Here is a 19,295-nt window from a genome sequence, read left to right as displayed (position 1 = left end):
GCATTGAGGGTGAAGAAAAGTTTGGCCAAAAGAACAGCCAGGGACTGAAACTGAAAATTCTAAAAATGGTAGAGAAGACCTGATATAATAGTTACGGAGAAGTAAAAAAGATAAATATAGTAAGATTGTTAAATAGGTATTATTCCTCAATTTATACTCTCCAGTCAAGCCAAATCAGTAGTTTGTTTTCTCCCAGGGTGTTGTACTTACTCCAAACTCCCAAGATTTTTTCATGTTGCTTTCCTTCTAAGGACAATCTTTTCTCCCTTCTCTTAACTATGAAAAATATATTACTCCTCAGAACTGAGGCAAAGTCCCACTTTTCTAGAAAATTTTCTGCAAGCACTCCCAGCTAGATGGTCTTTTAGAAATCCTATAGTGCTCCATTACCTGATTATTTATAAACCAATTACTTTGTTCCTATAGGAAAATAATCTTTTGTCCATTCCATATAAGCAGTGCTCAACATTGTATATGTGTTTCTAAGAAAATCTGCCTTTGAATACTAAAATACTCTGGTGAGCTCACTTAGAAATCACTGCCTCCCCAAGCAAAGTAAGGATGACCAACCTCTACTCTAGCCCTAAAACTGAAGAATCCAGAGGTGGAAGTGGTGTAGGAGGGGTTCTGTTTTTTGACAGGATTATTTGGAAAAGACGGCTCTAAATACATAGACCTCTCTTTAAATGGACCAGCCAACTTAGAGCTGGATTTCAGTTACCTTAGGATAAAAATTAATTTCCTATAAGCTTTACCATTTTTTCTTCAATCTGCTTTACATATTTGGTTTACATTTTACAGCAGTTTTTATATTGTTTATGAATTATAAAAATAGGTATTAGATTATATTTGTAAAATGGTCTGTTCCTCTGGGCATATTAGATTATACTGGATTCAGAGGTTTTACTTTTACTTGATTAAATAATGATTAGGGCTTTGATTGGGCGACATCAGTAGGACATTGAGTCCCTGCCCCCTTGTGGGCAGGAACTCACAGAGAAACCATACCACAGAAAAGGGAGGTTGGAGTTTTGGATGCTGGAACCCTGGGAAGTAAAACAGAGAAGCAGATCCGTGAGGAAAGAAAGACAGCTCCAATAAGCACAGCAGAGGTCCTGGGAAGAGAGACGAGCCCTGTGCCTGACAGTTTACAGCCAGCCTTGTGGAGAGAGGACAGCAGTTGGAACAACGAAGCCTTAAGAGCAACAGGAAGGCTCAACCCTTGCAGATATCAACAGCCATCTTGCTTCAACACATGACAACAGACTTTGGTGAAGGAAGTAACTTAAGCTTTAAGGTCTGGTAACTGTGAGCTACTACCTCAAATAAATACCCTTTATAAAACCCAACAGATTGCTGGTACTTTGCATCAGCACCCCTTTGGCTGACTAATACACTTGTATTCTCTTAATCATCCACTCATTCAATGCACAGATATTAAAAATCCATACTATATATCAGACAATGTTGCTAGGTATTAGCAATTATCAATAAGCAAGACCTATTATTAAATAAGTCCTTGATACCCTGGACCTTACAGATTAATAAGAGAAGTAAACTTTAAACAAAGATGTAAATAAATATATAAATTGTGGAGCATGCTTTGAAGGAAAACTACAGAGACAAGCTTGATCGTTAGTAGAACAACTAAAACAGCTGTCCTTGGAAGCGGATTTGGCTCAACAGATAGAGCATCCGCCTACCACATGGGTGGTCCAAGGTTCAAACCCAGGGCCTCCTGACCCATGTGATGAGCTGGCCCATGCACAGTGCTGATGAGTGCAAGCAGTGCCGTGCCATGCAGGGGTGTCCTCCGCATAGGGGAGCCCCATGCGCAATGAATGTGCCCCAAAAGGAGAGCCGCCCAGCGCAAAAAAAGTGCAGCCTGCACATGAGTGGCGCCACACACAGGGAGAGCTGATGCAGCAAGATGACACAACAAAAAGAGACAGATTCCTGGTGCTGCTGCTGAGAATATAAGTGGACACAGAAGAACACATAGCAAATGGACACAGAGAGCAGACAACTGGGGGGAGTGGGGAGAGGGTGGGGAAGGAAAGAGAAATAAATAAAATCTTAAAAAAATAAAGCAGCTGTCCTGACTATCTATGCAGGACATAGAACACTTATGTTTTGACTTTGTGTGTATCTGCGTGTATATGCACATATAGCAGTGTGCATATATGTGTATGTGTGTGTGTGTGAGAGAGAGAGAGAGAAAATTCTTTATAATACGGTGGACCTGGAATAGATGAATTAAGTCAGGTCCACATTCCTCTAGGGACAGCCTTAAACAGGGTACAACCCTATACAAACACTATACAAGGAATAGCCCTATCCTTATAAGCACTACTCAATTCTCAAATGCCAATCCAAGGAAGCTGCATAAGAATCACCTGGAAACTTGTTAAAAATAGAAATTTGTGTTCCCTGTTCTTATCATTTCAATTTAGTAGGCCTGGGATGAATTTTTAAAAGTTTCACCTGGATAATTCTGACACTCTAATAGATTTGGGCCTCTAGTCACATGGTGCCTGAATCATTAACTGTTCCATAACTCATATACACTCAAAGCACAGCAAAGTACTGATACTTAGTAGTAAAATGCACTAAATAAATTGTTTTTAAGTAAATAAAGGAAGGTATCATGAGTAAAGCTATGTTTTTGTTTTTGTTTTCACAAGTATAATGACAATTTCAAAAAGCTTTCACTTAGGGACAGAAAAGAGAGGCAGTTCTCAAAATGCAGGGCATGAACTTCCAGTGGTATAGCAGAAGACTTTATATGGTATCCCGAAAGGTTTTAAATGATACACAAGATTATTTTACAGCACACATGGACTAAATAACACTGAATTATACAGGAAATTCTTTCAATCCTTTTCTCACGTCAAGAAAAAAATCTTGAGCTGCTAGTTTGTGTTTTATTCTTTATTGTTGCTTATATCACCTTTTAAACAAATAGCAAGCATGCCTCTGAGCCTTTGGCAAACAATAGTACCAAGTCAGAATTTAGTAACACTGATTTCTTTTCCTTGTATTTTTTAAGGCTAATGATCCACATTTAAGGCATGTGATACTGATTTTTCATTTAGAATAGTGAGATAAATAAAAATAAAATGAATTTACTTAAAGAAAATAGCATAAATGATAAGCAGGAATGCCAAAAATTATAAGATTCCTCTATGAATGACTCAAGTTTGGAAACACGACTGTGTGAGATATTATTAAAAGCGAACAATCTCTCACTCTTTCTCCTTCTCTCTCTCTCACACACACATATACAAACACATTTAATAAATTAATCTAAAGTGAACATTCAAAAGCAACAAAACTCTTGTAGGAAGACATGATAAGATTATTCTACCATTTGATGAATAGCTAAGTAATGGCATTCCATGATATGAGAATTATTGTGTATTTTCTTGAATAAACAAATATGATAACCCCTGTCTAACTATACATATGAAGAATGTACTAATGTTCTAGAGTCTGAAAACTAGGGCAATTATCATTTTGTAATTTTTAATCTATTCTACACACCTTATAATCCTTGGATCGGTAGCAGCCAAGATGAGAATGATCTGAAAAAGGACATACAAAAGAATTAAAGTATAAATATTTTATGCCATAAAGAAGAAAATGTTTTCCTTATTGTTTTTTGATATTATAATTATTTACACAATTATAATTCAGAAAGCAGTTTCAGAACTACCTTAAAATCCTTGAGGAATGTTACATAAGCAAAGATAAGCCAATCTTTTAAAAATCTCTATCAGTTGTTCAATAATTGATTTTACAAATACTATTTTCATTAGAGTAGGAAATACCTGAATATAAAACAGTTCTTTTTAGTTGATAATTTGTCTACAGGAAATGGATAATTTTAGTTGATGAACTGTTTTTTGATAAAACATAATTTGTATATTTAGATTTGATATATACTATTAAACTACACATTTTCCGATCTTTGAGTCCATGGTAGAATCAAATGGCTGTAATGAAAAGAGGACCGACTTTAGAAGGTGGTAGCACAGTGTACACACTTTGTTGACAAAAGAAGAGCACCATACAGTTTGGGCCCCACCAGTTCCTGTATTTTTGGCAAATTAACTTTTCTAAGTCTCAGATTCCTCATCTATTAATATATATGATGGGGATAATAGTTCTTCTTTCATAATACTGTCTTAACTACATAATACATGTAAAGGCACTAAAAAAAATGTTAACAATTATTACTAACACTATCATCAACATCATTATTATCAAAATCTAAATCAGACAAACTTGGAGTCAATTTTCTATACTGTCACTTATCTAATATATTTGCCTTGGTCAAGTTATAAATGATTTGCTCATATTGGGTATAAAAATAATACTCACCTTATTCAATAGGAGGATTAGATTATATAAATTGTGAAAATCCCTAGCATGATGTCTGTCACAGTGTATTTTAAAACTAATTCTAAACCTCTCTCTAAGATAATAAGTATGACATTATACAGCCAGTTTGTTTGGTATTACTCATTTCTCAAAGGAGTAACCATCAAAAACCAATATTTTTAACTGCCACAATCTCTGCCATAATCAATTTAAGATAGTCAAGCAATTCAGAACCATATTTATAATTCTACTTCATCGCTCATACATCCTGGTCAAAAGCATTCTAACATTCTATATTTTACCTTCACAAACGACTTCATCCAGAAAGAAATAGTTATATAGAACCCTGGAATAGCCTATACATAGAAACCAAGAATAGTCTATATTAGTTTTATGTTCTTTAGCTCCTTTTTTGGCACAAAATAGTTTTCCAGGTGCTCCAAACAACTCATCAGCCGAAATATTAACGTCTTTCACACAAGGCTAGCTTCTCCATTTAATGTCAGTAAGAATCAATTCGCTTCAACTGCTTTTCAAAGTTAAAAATAAAAAGCCCAACCTACTTCCTCTTATGCATAAGTCTAACGCACAGCATGACCACAAGTAGCAGACGAAATTTTAGAAAATGATAAGGACATAGTAGGCCTAATTCTCCAAATATGCTAAATTTAGAAATAAACATTTTGAAAGTTGGTATATGTCTTTCTGGCAGCTAGTATACTTTTGAAAATTTCAATATGTTAAAAACCCTGGTATGTCTTTCCCTTTCCATAAACCATCCTGAACTTTAACCTAATCTGACAGATTAGTAATTTTCTTTCATTTTTACAAATTAAGATATGATTTTGAGGTTTCCCAATGTTCACATTTAATCACCCTTATTAACAAATAATAGACACTAACTATATTCTAAATGCAGGAGATAAAGGAAATAAAAGTCATGAACCGTGGTCATGAAGCACTTATAATCCATTTCAGGTAAGTTATAAAAAGTTGAGTAACAGTAAATAGAATAAGAAGCTAAAAGCCAAACTGGTATAGGTAATCTCTCAAGGTTGAAGACAATCAAGAAAAACTTCCTAAAGGTGGAGGAACTTGAGGTGGGCCTTAAAGAATGGGTCACACTTAAGAAAATCATGAAAAAAGAAAAAGAGCTAGTTCAGACCTTATGTATGTAATCTTAAACAACAAACTTTATTTCTTTAAACCTCAGGTTTCCTAATCTGTAAAAATGGGGATAAATAATACTATTTAAGCTTCATGAGGTTGTTGTGAGTAATTAACCAAAACCATATAAGAACTTAGAATAGTGGCCAACAGAAAACATACATCCAATATATATGAACTATTACTGGATTCTCCTAACAAACTCATAAAATAGGTAAGACTATTATTTCTACTTTTTATCTCAGGAGGTTGGCATCCTATTGAACTAACAAGTGACAGAACTGAGGTTTCTTACTAGTTCAGATCTACTTCCATTAATATAAGATACTAGAAGATTTTTTTATTATAAAACAGAAGTGGGGAAGAATAATAGTGTTCTTTAGTCTAAAAAACAATAGATTATGTACTTCTTAGCCAAATGGATGTGGAATATACTCAAATTAATCAAATGGTGACTAACAGTATTTGTTGAAAACAAAATACAGCAGTCATCAAAATGTTTCCTTAGCAACAATCTAATATAGAAACTAAGATACATTTTGTACTAAAGTCACCATTCACACTGGCACTAATCTGGTAACTAGAGTCTCTGTATCCTACCTCTTTCCAACATTGACCCTCACACTCAGGCAGTTTCTTAAACAAGTTAAACATAAATTTACCGTGTGTCTCAGCAATTCCATTCCTAGATATCTACAAAGGAGGAATGAAAACATCTACCTATCAGACTTCAATAGGAATATTTATAGCAGCATTATTCGTAACAGCCAAAGAATGGAAACAATCCAAATGTCCATCAGGTAGTTAATGGATAAACAAAGTGTATATTCCACCATATAATAGAAAAATATTCAACAAAAAATGAAAAAAAAAAAAGCTCATACATGCTACAACAAAATAAACCCCCAAAACATGCTAAGTGAAGACAGAGCACAAACGGTACGATTTCACTTATGTGAAATATCCAAAAAGGCAAATCTATAGAAAAATAAAGTAGATTAATGGTTGCCTAGGGCTAAGGGTGGACACATGGATTGACCACAGTTGGGAAGAGGGACCTTTATAGAGTGATGGAAATGCTCTAAAATTAGATAGTGATGATTTGGCAAAAATGTAATTTATTAAAAATTCTTTAATTGTACACCTAAGGAAAATTTTATGGCACGTAAATTATACCTCAATAAACTATTAAAAACATTTACAAAAAATAAAGAGAAATAAGGAGTTCAAAGAAATGATATTCCTCAGCTGCTACTGCTCTTTAAGACAAGAAATCCAAAGAGAAGTACACATTAAATGAAAATTAGACAAATGAAATACTTGCCTAAGAAGTATGTAGATAGTGACTATATCCCATTTTATTCAGAAAACTTTAAAATCTTCCCATTTATAGCTGTTTACCCAAGATATGACATACTAGGATTCGGAGTGTTATTCCAATTAATTTTACTTTACAATAGTAACCATTAAACAGAGGGATTAGTGGAACCTAAAAAGATTACAATCTAATCTAGAAATGAAACTCAGAATCTTCACATGAAGAGAATAACAGAAGTCTCCTCCAAGAAGGGAGACAGAGTCAATAAACTTAAAAACGGCCCAAGATGATAACCATGATTTACATTCCCAAGTACACAGATGACTGGACAAAGGTTCAAAGCATTCTTATAAAACAGTACATATGAGTTTCTTCAAAAAAAAAAAAACCCAGCAATACCATTACTAGGTATATACCTATATATCCAGAAGAACTGAGAGCAGAGACACGAACAGACATCTGCACACTGATGTTCATAGTGGCATTATTCACAACTGTCAAAAGCTGGAACATCCCAGGTGTCCATCAACCGATGAGTGGATAAACAAATTGTTGTGCATACACATGATGGAATATTATGCAGCGGTAAGAAGAAATACAGTTATGAATTATATGACAACATGGATGAACCTGGAGGACATTATGTTGAATGAAGCAAGCCAGACACAAAAGGACAAATGCCGTATTTCACTATTATGAATTGAATGTATTATGTAAACTCACGGAGTTAACACTTAGAATACAGGTCACCAGAAAACAGAGTAAGTGTAAAGAATGGAAAGCTGAGGGTTAATCTGTGCAGGATTAGTAAAAAGTTTGTTTGTAAATCTTTGGAAATGAATAGAAATGGTGAAAGCACATCACAGTGTTTGTAACTAGCAGAGCTATTAAGTGGGTATGACAGTGGTGAAAGGGGAAAGTTTAGGGTTGTGTATATTACTAGCTGGAAAACTAAAAACTATAACAAGGGACTGTATAAGATGATGGAATTTCATGTAAAACATGAATATGGGTGATATTGCATATAGAAGACTGTTTTTACAAAATTTAAATATAAATATACTACAGAAAAGGAAAAAGAATAGTAGCTATGTACAGCAGGGGAAGCATAGAGAGATTGAGAAGTGATAAGTTTTGTTTGCTTTTTGTTTATTATTATTACTGGAATAATGGAAGTGCTCTAAAAATGAAATGATGAATTCACAACTATGTGATTATACCAAATACCACTGATTGTACACTTTGGATGGATATATTCTTTATTAATACATTTCAATAAAATTGATTTTTAAAAAATAAAGAACAGCAGCTACATATGTCTGGAGAAGGACAAAGAGTGTGAAAGGTGATTATTATGGGGTAGAGTTTTTTGTCTGTTTTTGAAGAAAGGAAAATGCTCTAATATTGATCAAAGTGATGAATGCACAATTCTGTGATTATATCAAATACCAATGATTTTACACATTGGATGGATGGTCTGCTTTATGGATATATATCAATAAAACTGATTGAAAAAAACTGTACAAATTAAAATTAGAATTATATACTATATCATTCCAAAAAGAGACAATGTGTTCAAAATTTTTTTTAAATAATACACCTTGATGAAACTAGAATAAGTAGTAGAAGAGTGGAAAAGTGGGGCACATAGCACTAGAAAAGCTCAATTATAGACTGACATGGACATTCTGTATCTCTGAAAATAAGTCACTTATCCTTTACAAGCCTCTCTTCATTTTTCTTTTTCAAATATTGTTTTTGTTTTTGTTTCCATTTCAATAAAACATATGAAACATATCATTTCAACATGTAACCAGTATAAAAATTAGCATATTTTACATTCTTATTTTTATACCAAGTCTTTGAAATTTTGAGTGTATTTTACAATTACAGCACATCTCAATTTGGACTAGTTATATGTCAAGTGCTTAATAGCCTTATTTTTTTTCTCCTGTTATTTATTTATTGTCTTTATTTTTTTTAATGTTACATTAAAAAAATATGAGGTCCACATATACCCCCCACCCCTCTCACCCTACTCCTCCCCCCATAACAACAACCTCCTCCATCATCATAAGACATTCATTGCACTTGGTGAATACATCTCTGAGCACTGCTGCACCTCATGGTCAATGGTCCACATCATAGACCACACTCTCCCACAGTCCACCCAGTGGGCCATGGGAGGACATACAATGTCTGGTAACTGTCCCAGCAGCACCACCCAGGACAACTCCAAGTCCTGAAAACGCCCCCACATCACAGCTCTTCTTCCCACTCCCTACCCCCAGAAGCCACCATGGCCACTTTCTCCACACCAATGCCACATTTTCTTTGATTACTAATCACAACAGTTCATGAATAGAATATCCATAAGTCCATTCTAATCCATATTCTATTCCTCTATCCTGTGGACCTTGGAATGGTTGTGTCCACTCCACATCTATATCAAGAGGGGGCTTAGATTCCACATGGATGCTGGATGCAATCCTCCTGGTTTCAGTTGTAGGCACTCTTGGCTCTCTGGTATGGTGGTTGATCTTCTTCAATTCCATGTTAGCTGAGTGGGGTAAGTCCAATAAACCAGAGTGTAGGAGCTGAAGTCTGTTGAGGCTCAGGGCCTGGCTATCATATGGTCATAACAGAGATTCAGATCCCCTGGGTATATATTAAACCCCAGCACCAACTACAGTTCTGGTAAAAGTAACAGGAGAGACTTGTGGTCAAAGATCACATCTGAGTCCAGCTCCATCACACAGAAACACAAACTCCAAAGTAGGGCCAACTGAGATGGTACTGAACTCTATCTGCCATGACCATAGAATCTGTTGGTCTCTGTAGCCCTCAGAAGAACCAATACCTGGGGTTATATCTACTTTATCTGTCTCTGGGACTCTGCTCAGGTGTGCATAAGGGCAACCCCTCTGATAACCTCCTGGCTCTTTTTGGAGACTCACAGCCATATAAACTCATTTGTCCTTTCCATTTCCCCCTTTTATTCAGGTCAAAAAGCATTTTTAACTCCTGGTATTATATGTAGATACACCACTATCAAATATTGTTAACACCCTTTTCACATGATTATTATGAGGACTAAATGGGTAAATGCCTATGAAAAGAGTATCTTATTAAAGTTTGGGGAATGGGAGGAAGAGATGAGAGGTGGAGCTGGTTTCGGGACGTTGAGTTGTCCTGGGTGGTGTTTCACGGACAATTACGGGACATTGTAGATCCCCCCAGGGCCCACTGGATGGAATGTGGGAGAGTGTGGGCTATGATGTGGATCATTGACTATGGGGTGCAGTGATGCTCAGAGATGTTCTTACCAGGTGCAATGGATGTGTCACGATAATGGGAGCAAGTGTTGCTGTGGGGGGAGTGGGGGGTGGGGGCGGTGGGGTTAAATGGGACCTCATATTTGTTTTGAATGTAATTTTTAAAAATAAATAAATTAAAAAAAAACTTATTAATACTTAAAAAAGTATTAATAGGCAAGATAATTTGACAAGAAAATACTCAGTGTAACAGTTTGATAAAGTTATGAATTCCAAAAATAGATACTAGATTATGTTTGTAAACTGGACTGTCTGAAGTTTCATATTTACTTAAATGATTAGAGATTTGATTGGGCCATGTCATGAAGGTGGGGACTCACAGATAAAAGACATGGCAAAGGACAGATTAGGGTAGTTTTTGATGTTGGATCTTTGATGCTGGAGTTAGTTTTGAGCTGGAGCCCAGGAAGTGAACATACAGGAGAAGAACACAGAGGAAGAGACAGCTTCTTAGATGCAGCAGAAGCCCTGGAGAGAGAGGCAGAGCTGTTTGCCTGAAAGTCTATGCTGGCCTTGTGGAGAGGCAAAACCTAGAGAGTCTCATAGTCTACAGATGACATTGTGGAGATAACAGGGCAACTTAGCCTGCAGGCTAAAGCTGCAGGAGGAGAGGAACCCAGGAAACCTGAACCCTGGCAGAATGTCAGCAGCCATCTTGCTCCAACACATGGCAAAAGACGTTGGTGAGGGAAGTAACTTACACTTTATGGCCTGGTAACTGTAAGCTTCTACCCCAAATAAATACCCTTTATAAATACCAACCGATTTCTGGTATTTTGCATCAGCACCCCTTTGGCCAAATAATACACTCAAGAAGAATTTCTATTAAGGTAAAATATTCACAAATGAAAATTCACTATCTTTAAAAAGATACCCTACTATAAGAAATTCCCATGTGTATTTACATAGGTGGTGAGAACTCCAAACAAAACTGCTCAAATGCCAGGGGAAAAAAAAGTACAAAAAAGAATAGCGCTATTAGAATTAGATGAGAAGAGAAAACCCTTCTCCAACTAATAAATATGCAAGGCATAATGGAGTTTTGTAAAACCACAGTAATAAGTTATTTCAGTCAAGAATCATCAATGCATGATAAAAGAGTCAAAGTTGAGAAGTTAACAGTATATTACATAGTCTCTACATATCTCCCTTTAATTACAAAGAAAATAGCACCTTAACAATAGAGAAACTTAGCAGGCATCATTTTAATTAAGGGAGCAAATTTCATGTAATCACAAGGAAAAATCAAACAAACCCAAGTTGAGGGACATTCAGCAAAATAATTGGTCAATATGCTTTAAAATTAATAATGTCATGAAATACAAAGACTAAGGAGCCAGATTAAAGAAGACTAAAAATTCATGACAAAAGAATGCTATGTGTGATCTGGAATTTTCTTTTGCTATAAAAGATATTAGGACAATTGGCAGAAAATGTTTAGGTTTATAAATTAGTTAATATTATTATATCATTCTTAATTTCCTGCTTTTGAAAACTGTATGGCATTATATAACATCTTTTTTAGGAAATACGCACAGAAGAATTTCAGAGAAAAGAGTCATTATAACTTTAATTGAGTTTTAAACAGTTAAATAAAATTATACACAGACACAAATGCAAAGAGGGGAAAAGAGAGAAAGAGAAACAAAAAGAAGGAAAAGAAAGAAAATGTGGATTCTAAGTGAAATGTATATAAGAATTCTTTGTATTATTCTAACTTTTCTACAAACCTGAATTTATGTCAAAATAAAAAGTTAAAAGAAAAAACAATACAACAGTGACCTTTCTTATCACACCACTACATAGGCAGCCAACTGCTTTGATTAAAAGTTACAGAAAATTACAACAGTTCTGCTGCCAAATACATAACTGTAAAGAGAAATCTGACACTTAAGTACATTCCAAAAAATATTCCAAAGAAACATCTATATTGAAGTTCTTTTCCATCTGTTTGTTCTTAAAGCTCATTTCTCATGACCATATATTTTCTTCTAAGAGGGGAGATAGAGTAAAGCATGTTCCTAATTTCACCTAATCTACTATAGATATAAAAGACATTGATTACATCTATCTTCCTTTCAGTGTTCAAAAAGCAAAACAGATGAGCATGGACTGTGCATTGCATGTTCTCTCTCAGAAGAGAAAGTTCCATCCCCCCAATCCCATTTTTAAAAAATGAGATTATACATTTTAAAAAATGAGCTCACTACAAGTTCCAATACAAAAACTAAAGGATTCTTTTTTTTTTTTACTCTCATTTTCCTTTTTCTATGGCTTTCTCAGTGTCTAGTAAAATAACTTAAAGATTTATGGTGAATACTTGCTGAACAACTAACCAATGTCTACAGTTATTATGAAATATCCTTAATTACATAATACAATTTAACCTTCTTCACAAAAATCTTAATGTTGAACTTGAACAACTTACCTAACCATAAGGAGCATGGATAAAGATGAACTAAACCCAAGGGACATTATCTTGCCAGAAACAGAAATAATAATGTAAATTATAATGATAACTGCTATTTATTAATTGTCTTATGTGCTAGATTTACACGAATTACCATGTTATCTTCAATCTTTAATAAATAAGTGATGAACAAAGTAGTCAAAATGATTTGTTCAAGAATGCCCAGTTTATAAACAAGTGGCAAACAAATATTCAAATATATGTCAAAATGCATGCCCAAATCCCATAATCCAGAGCTCTTTTTACTGTGGCATTTCTCAAAGTCTGCTAAATAGAACTAGTTAATAGATGCTGAGATTATAAAAGGGTTCCATGATCAAAAAGGTTTAAAAAATATTGAACAAAACAAAATAAATCATATTTGTTTCACTAAAAGGTATTAAGTCTTTAATATACTAATATGTATTTTGAATCTCAAAGAGGGAGATAGTTTATAACATCACAGAAATTCTATTATTTTTAGAAAGTACCTATATGGGTGAGGGGTCTTTCAAGTTATAAATTTCTATACTATATGATGTAATCTAATAATATAGCAAAGATTCTGTTATGTTCAACAATGTTTCAAATTAATGGCTTGATGTAGCCAAAGCAACGAAAGCAATGAAGACAGATACTAATTTCTAACTTACCATTGTGCATCCTGGACCATCCATCTCTTTCACAATCTCTGCTAGAAGATCCAAAAAAAGCATCAGCCCTAGGACTTGGGGGGTCAACCTAGAGGAAACAGAATTTATTTAAAAAGTTTAAATGTTCCCAGTCTTCCAATATCATGGCATCAATAAGCAACAAGAGTGCATAGATCACATATCAGTTTAATGTGATAGTTTCTATGTGAGTAAGGCATGTTCCAAATCAGAGAGTAGTCAAGTAATTTACTGCTCATTTTAAAATTAAACTCTAGAACTTTTAAATTATATATTTGTACCTGCTTTAAAATAAATTGATTTCTAGTCAAAATGTCCTTAATACCATACTGCCTAGTTTGATTTCCATTACAAGGTAAAAAAAAAGGTAAAAAAACAAGTTTAGCTATTTCCTACTTAACTTTCATAGCATGCATATTTTGAATTAAAGTTTCTTTAAATGGCTGTGCTCAAAGTCTAGCATGCTGAGTGTTTTATATAACACTCAGCGAACACTTCAGATAATAACACTCAGCCAAGACTTCAGAGTGATACAAACGTGTAAAAAGAATATCTCTATTCATTAAAATTTAAAAATTTTGTGTTTGAAAGGACACTACCAAGAGAATGAAAAGACAACTCATAGAATGGGAAAAATATCTGCAAATCATATATCTTACTATAAGGGTATAGTATCAGAATATAAATATAATATAAAACAACAAGACAAAGACAATTAAAAAATGGGCAAATGACTGGAATAACCACTTCTGCAAAGAAGACATACAGATTGCCAACAATTGCATGAAAAGATGCTTAATGTCATTAGTCATTAGGGTAGTGCATATCAAAACCAAATGGAGATGAATGATAGGTTATCAGGTTTTACAAAGGGAGAATTAAAAATTAGGGTGCGTAAATGTGTGCATGTGTGTGGGGAGTGAGGGTTGGGGATTAGGTTATATTTAGGTAACTAAAAAAATTCTGTCATTTCCATAGTCATCATTTGCTGGTTTTTCCTGGATATTCTTCAACATTTCAAAACCAAATCAAAGGCAAAGCTTAAGTACTTGTGTCTCATGAAAGCAAACTAAAACCACACAATTAAAAAAATTTTGACCCATAATTTATACAATCCATTCAAACAATACACTCAGTAAAGGACTGTGTAACACAGGGAATCCAGTGGTGGAAGATGGAATGTGGTTATCAGAACAAATATGAGAACTTTTTCTCATGAACTATAACTAATATAGCATATTAATAATAGGGTGGGTTGAGAGAAAAATGCACCAAATGTAAATATGTGCTATAGTTAGTAGTACTGTTTTGACAATGCGCTTTCATAGTCGAAAAAAATGTTTCACAACAATGCAAGTTATTGGTGGTAGAGTGATGTATGGGCGCACTTCATGACAATATGCATGTTTGTTTTGTAAGTTACAACCTTTACTATACACTTACTGTTTATGTATGTGCATGTATGAATGATATACTTTAATAAAATTGTTATTTATTTAAAAAAAACAACAACAAACGGGATACCACTTCATTCTTACTAGGATGGATATATAAAAAAACCAGAAAATAACAAGTATTGACAAGGATGTTGCAAAACTGGATCCTTCCCCACTACTGGTAAGAATGTAAAATGGCACAGTCACTGTAGGAAATAGTGAAATTCCTCAATAAGACAAAGAATTACCTTAAAATCCAGCAACTCCAATTCTAGGAATATACCCAAAATAATTAAAAACAGGTATTCAGTCAAAAATTTGTACATGAATGTTCATATCAGTACTATTCACAATAGCCAAAAGATGGAAGCAACCCAAATATCAATCAACTGCTGAATTAATAAAATGTGGCATATTCATAAATGTAGTATTATTCAGCCAAAAAAAGGAATGAAGTACTGATATAAGCTACAACATAGAGGAACATTGAAAACATTATGCTAAGTGAAAAAAAAAGACAAAAATGGTCATATATTGTATGATTCCATTTTATATGAAATATTCTGAATACAAAAATCTATAGAGAAAGAAAGTGGATTAGTGTATGCCAGGAGTTGGGGGTAGGGGGAATGGAATGTAAATGCTCTTAATGGGTAGGGGTTTCCTTTTGGGGTGATGAAAAAATTTTCTAAGTAAACAGTGATGACGGTGGCACAACACTATACTGCATAAAAGAAAAAGAGAATTTTGCTTAACTCTTCTAGGATAGTTGTGCTGGTTTGTCTGGAAGCACGCTAGCTGATTTCTTGTAATGTCCCTTATTTTTTAAGATTATTTTTCATTCCATATATGTATAAAACTGGAATGCCTTTTATAAAAGTGTTAACTTTTGCATATGCATATATCAAAGTTAAACTATCGATTTGATAAATGATTTTAAGAATCATGAATGGCTGGGGGAAAAAGACATCTATGTTTACACATACATTTGGAAAAATTCAGGTTTTCATACAATAAAGTAAGCAATTTTCTAAGTATAGACTTAGAAGTATGCATGTGTTCATTAAAAACCTGGGGGGGCATTTAGATAGAAATTTCAATGTTTATTAGAATTATTCTATTTTGAACACTGACATGAAAAATAATATAATAAACATTTTAAGAGCAATTGTTTTCTCTAAACAACATTTATGGGCTAACCCTCAAAATATTACTGGTTATCACTGTACACAGACATTTTAATTAAAATTCCTTCAAATTGAAGTTTAGCTATGTTCTTTTCAACTTAATTTGTAATTGTGGGGAGATATAAAATTAAAGACATTCTAAAACTACCATCAAAAAATAAGTAAACACTGTTTGAATTTCAAATTTAAAAAATATGGCAAGAACCTATAATCAGATTCTACAGAAATAAGACAAATGCAGTCACAATAAACTCAATAACATATCAGCATTTAAAACTGCCTATTATGCTATAAATTTGCTTTTTATAACCAAAGATCTACTGCTTTATGTTAAAAGAATAAAGGATTCATAGTCAAAATATAAAGACAGAATGAAATGTTGCTTAAAGCACAACTAAATTTTTTTAAAAAGGTATCACAAAGAAAAATCTGAATTTTCAGATGATATATGTTCAAAGAACTATCAAACACCAAAGGAGCATATTTACATATTAGAATAACTCATTTTGGTATTTGGAAAAAGTTGGAAACATTAAACTCGCAAATAGTTTTACAGATATTCCAAAAAGTTTTTTTGCTTCTATAGGCACTTAATCTTGAGGTCATTTGTTAAAGTAAATATATTTTTTTACTGATTTGCAAGCTTTTGGCAGAGAATTTAAACACATTGATTTTAAGGTAAAAATATTTCATAAAATACTCAAGAAATGAGGAAGATTCTGAGCAAGTCTTTTATTAAATATTCTGATTATCTACCCTTAAATTTAGCCAGTCTACTTGACTTTCATATGGAACCAAGCTCTAAACTTGCCCATATTAAAAGCAGGCCTCTGTGTAGAAAGATTAGAACTATGCTACTCTTAACTCTCTTTACTTTCAAAGGTCTTCCCATAGCCATAAAAAAAAAAAAATTATTTGCTTCAAAGATCCATTATAAAACCTTATCAAAGGGACATAATTTCAAAGGAGATTTACTTTCCATGATAATTTTTTTGAAGGAAGATGGGGAATGGGAATCTTAAACCCTACTTCTGCCGTTTTAATTCTAATGCCAATTATATCCAAGTTCAATTTATACAGTTAAGAAACTATCCACTATATAATAAGAATGGAAATGGGTATTCAGAGGATTTTAACATGATATCATAATGGAGCTTGATCTCTGTCAGGTTTAAAGACTGACAAGAATGTTCTTTGATAATTTTACATTTTAAACCAGAAGGCTAACAGTTCAAGAAAAAAATTAATATAAAATGGTAGTTGAAAAAAGTTTCAAAATAATATTTTAGTGAAAGAACAGATTTGATTTTTTCAAATGGAAATGCTTAAGAGAACACATACATGTCTAATCACAAATGGAGGTTTATCTGTTTCTTTTTTGAATTCATACGGTCCCAGGTTTAAATGGGCCAGCCGCCGCCTGGTGTCTTCAGATAGCTCACACATCCGTCGTTTTGTGTAGGGAGATGGAGAGTGTGATTTTGAAGAAATTGTAGGCTGTTCGTAGTTTTTTGCATTTATGCAATATTTACTTCTCTCAGGTGACTTGGATTTTTTCTTTTGTGATCTTGATGTTCTGCTTTGCAGTCTGCCGTGTGATTTTTCAACTGGAGTCGAATGGTATAGAAATTTATCCTGAAGAACAATAATAAAAATTAACTTGGGAAAAAGACATATTTTTTAAACCCACAGGCAGAAAAAACTTTAAAAGTAACTAAGACATTACCAAAATATTTCCATTGTTTAATATCTATCAATTATCTTCACAGTTCCAAATAGAAACTGTACAATTTAAATCTTAACTCCCTATTCCCTATCCCCACTCTGTATCTTGACCACTTGTATTCTAGATTCTGACTCTATGAGTTTGCTTATTCTAATTATTTCATGTTAGTGAAGTCATACAAACATTGTGAACATAATTAACAGCACTGAAATATATATATGAATGTGCTTAAAAGGGGAAATGTTAGGTTGTATTTAAATCTAACAGTTAAAAATTTTTAAAAAAATTTTTCTTTTTAAATCTATGAAACTGCATTACACAGCCAACCCTAAGTTAAAGCATGGACTATAGTTAATACTACAATTATAAAAATGTACTTTTATCAATTGTAACCAATCACACCAATGCAAGGTGTTAATAATAGGGTGGTAAATGGGAATCCTGTATTTTATGCATGATTGTTCTGTAAACCTACAACTTCTCTAATAAAAAAAATAAGGCACAAAATCTATCAAAGTCAACTGGATCAGCTTCTACTATCCAAAGATTCAGGAAGAAGTAAAGTCTACATTTTCTTAGATGACTCTGTCTAGTAAATCAAAGTTTACTGCATCAAACTTCTTAAGTCTAACAAACATTTTATGGAAAGTAAAGTCCAATGTTAAATCTTTTTAAAAATCTCAGAAAAAACTAATTTTCAGTATACTAAAAAATCATGCAAATATTGGATTATCCTTTATATTTATTCAAAGAATTGGCCATATAATTTAAGAGGACTTCGCTTTGTTTAGTAATGTTAAAAATAAATGTCTTGCTCATTATGAAATATTTATGAAGCAATCTATAAGAATAAATTTCATTCATTCTGCTATGACTATTAATATATATATATAACATAAAATTCTGAAGAGCAACTTTATACATATTTTCATGAAACATTATTTGAATTGTACAAGGCTATTTAGGATTTAAGGTACCTTCAAACTATTAACTATTCAGTGATATACAACCACATCATCTTAATTCTGGTCCTATATTTTTAATAAAAGTAAAGAAAGTATAAAAGACACGTTATAAACCTTAATGGCTTGTACTCCAATTATCTTCTAGTAAAATTCAGTAGCAGTCTAAAATTTGTGATTAAAAAAAACCAAAGATAATATATTTCTGATTTTTTGGGGGGTTGGGATAACATTTTATTCAAATAGTCTCTGCCTTATAAATTACTTCAAAGTTTGATTGTAAGTAAATAAAATAAGATCTCTTCGCACATTAACTTAGAATTTTAAGAAGCTTTTCAATATTGGAGAAAATGGACCTTGAGAATATTTGAATGTACTCCTAACTTGAATGACTTAAAAAACCACCAATGCTGGGAAGCGGATTTGGCCCAAAGGAAAGGGCATCCACCTACCACATGCAGGTCCAAGGTTCAAACCCATGGTCTCCTGACCTGTGTGATGAGCTTGCCCATGTGCAGTGCTGATGTGTGCAAGGAGTGCTGTGCCATGCAGGGGTGTCCCCCGCATAGGGGAGCCCCATGCGCAAGGAGTGCGCCCTGTGAGAAGAGTCGCCCAGTGGGAAAAAAGTGCAGCCTGCCCAGGAATGGCACCACACACACAC

At 33.5% G+C, this 19,295-nt stretch overlaps 1 protein-coding gene across 2 annotated transcripts in view; it reads right to left on the bottom strand.

The window, feature by feature from the left end:
- The window catches only part of SPATA6 (spermatogenesis associated 6), a 203,048-nt gene that overhangs the window by 76,102 nt on the left and 107,651 nt on the right, over positions 1-19,295 (bottom strand). For both annotated transcript variants that reach the window (XM_012525152.4, XM_004458492.4), the window contains exons 7-9: positions 17,288-17,581; positions 13,306-13,393; positions 3,544-3,584 (exon numbers count right to left, since the gene is read on the bottom strand). In XM_012525152.4, coding sequence (XP_012380606.1) covers positions 3,544-3,584; positions 13,306-13,393; positions 17,288-17,581 — 423 coding nt within the window. The remainder of the gene's footprint in view (positions 1-3,543; positions 3,585-13,305; positions 13,394-17,287; positions 17,582-19,295) is intronic.

The sequence above is a fragment of the Dasypus novemcinctus genome, chromosome 9 (genome assembly GCF_030445035.2).
Source record: "Dasypus novemcinctus isolate mDasNov1 chromosome 9, mDasNov1.1.hap2, whole genome shotgun sequence".
Classification (NCBI taxonomy): domain Eukaryota; kingdom Metazoa; phylum Chordata; class Mammalia; order Cingulata; family Dasypodidae; genus Dasypus; species Dasypus novemcinctus.
This window is presented reverse-complemented; position numbering and strand designations above follow the sequence as displayed.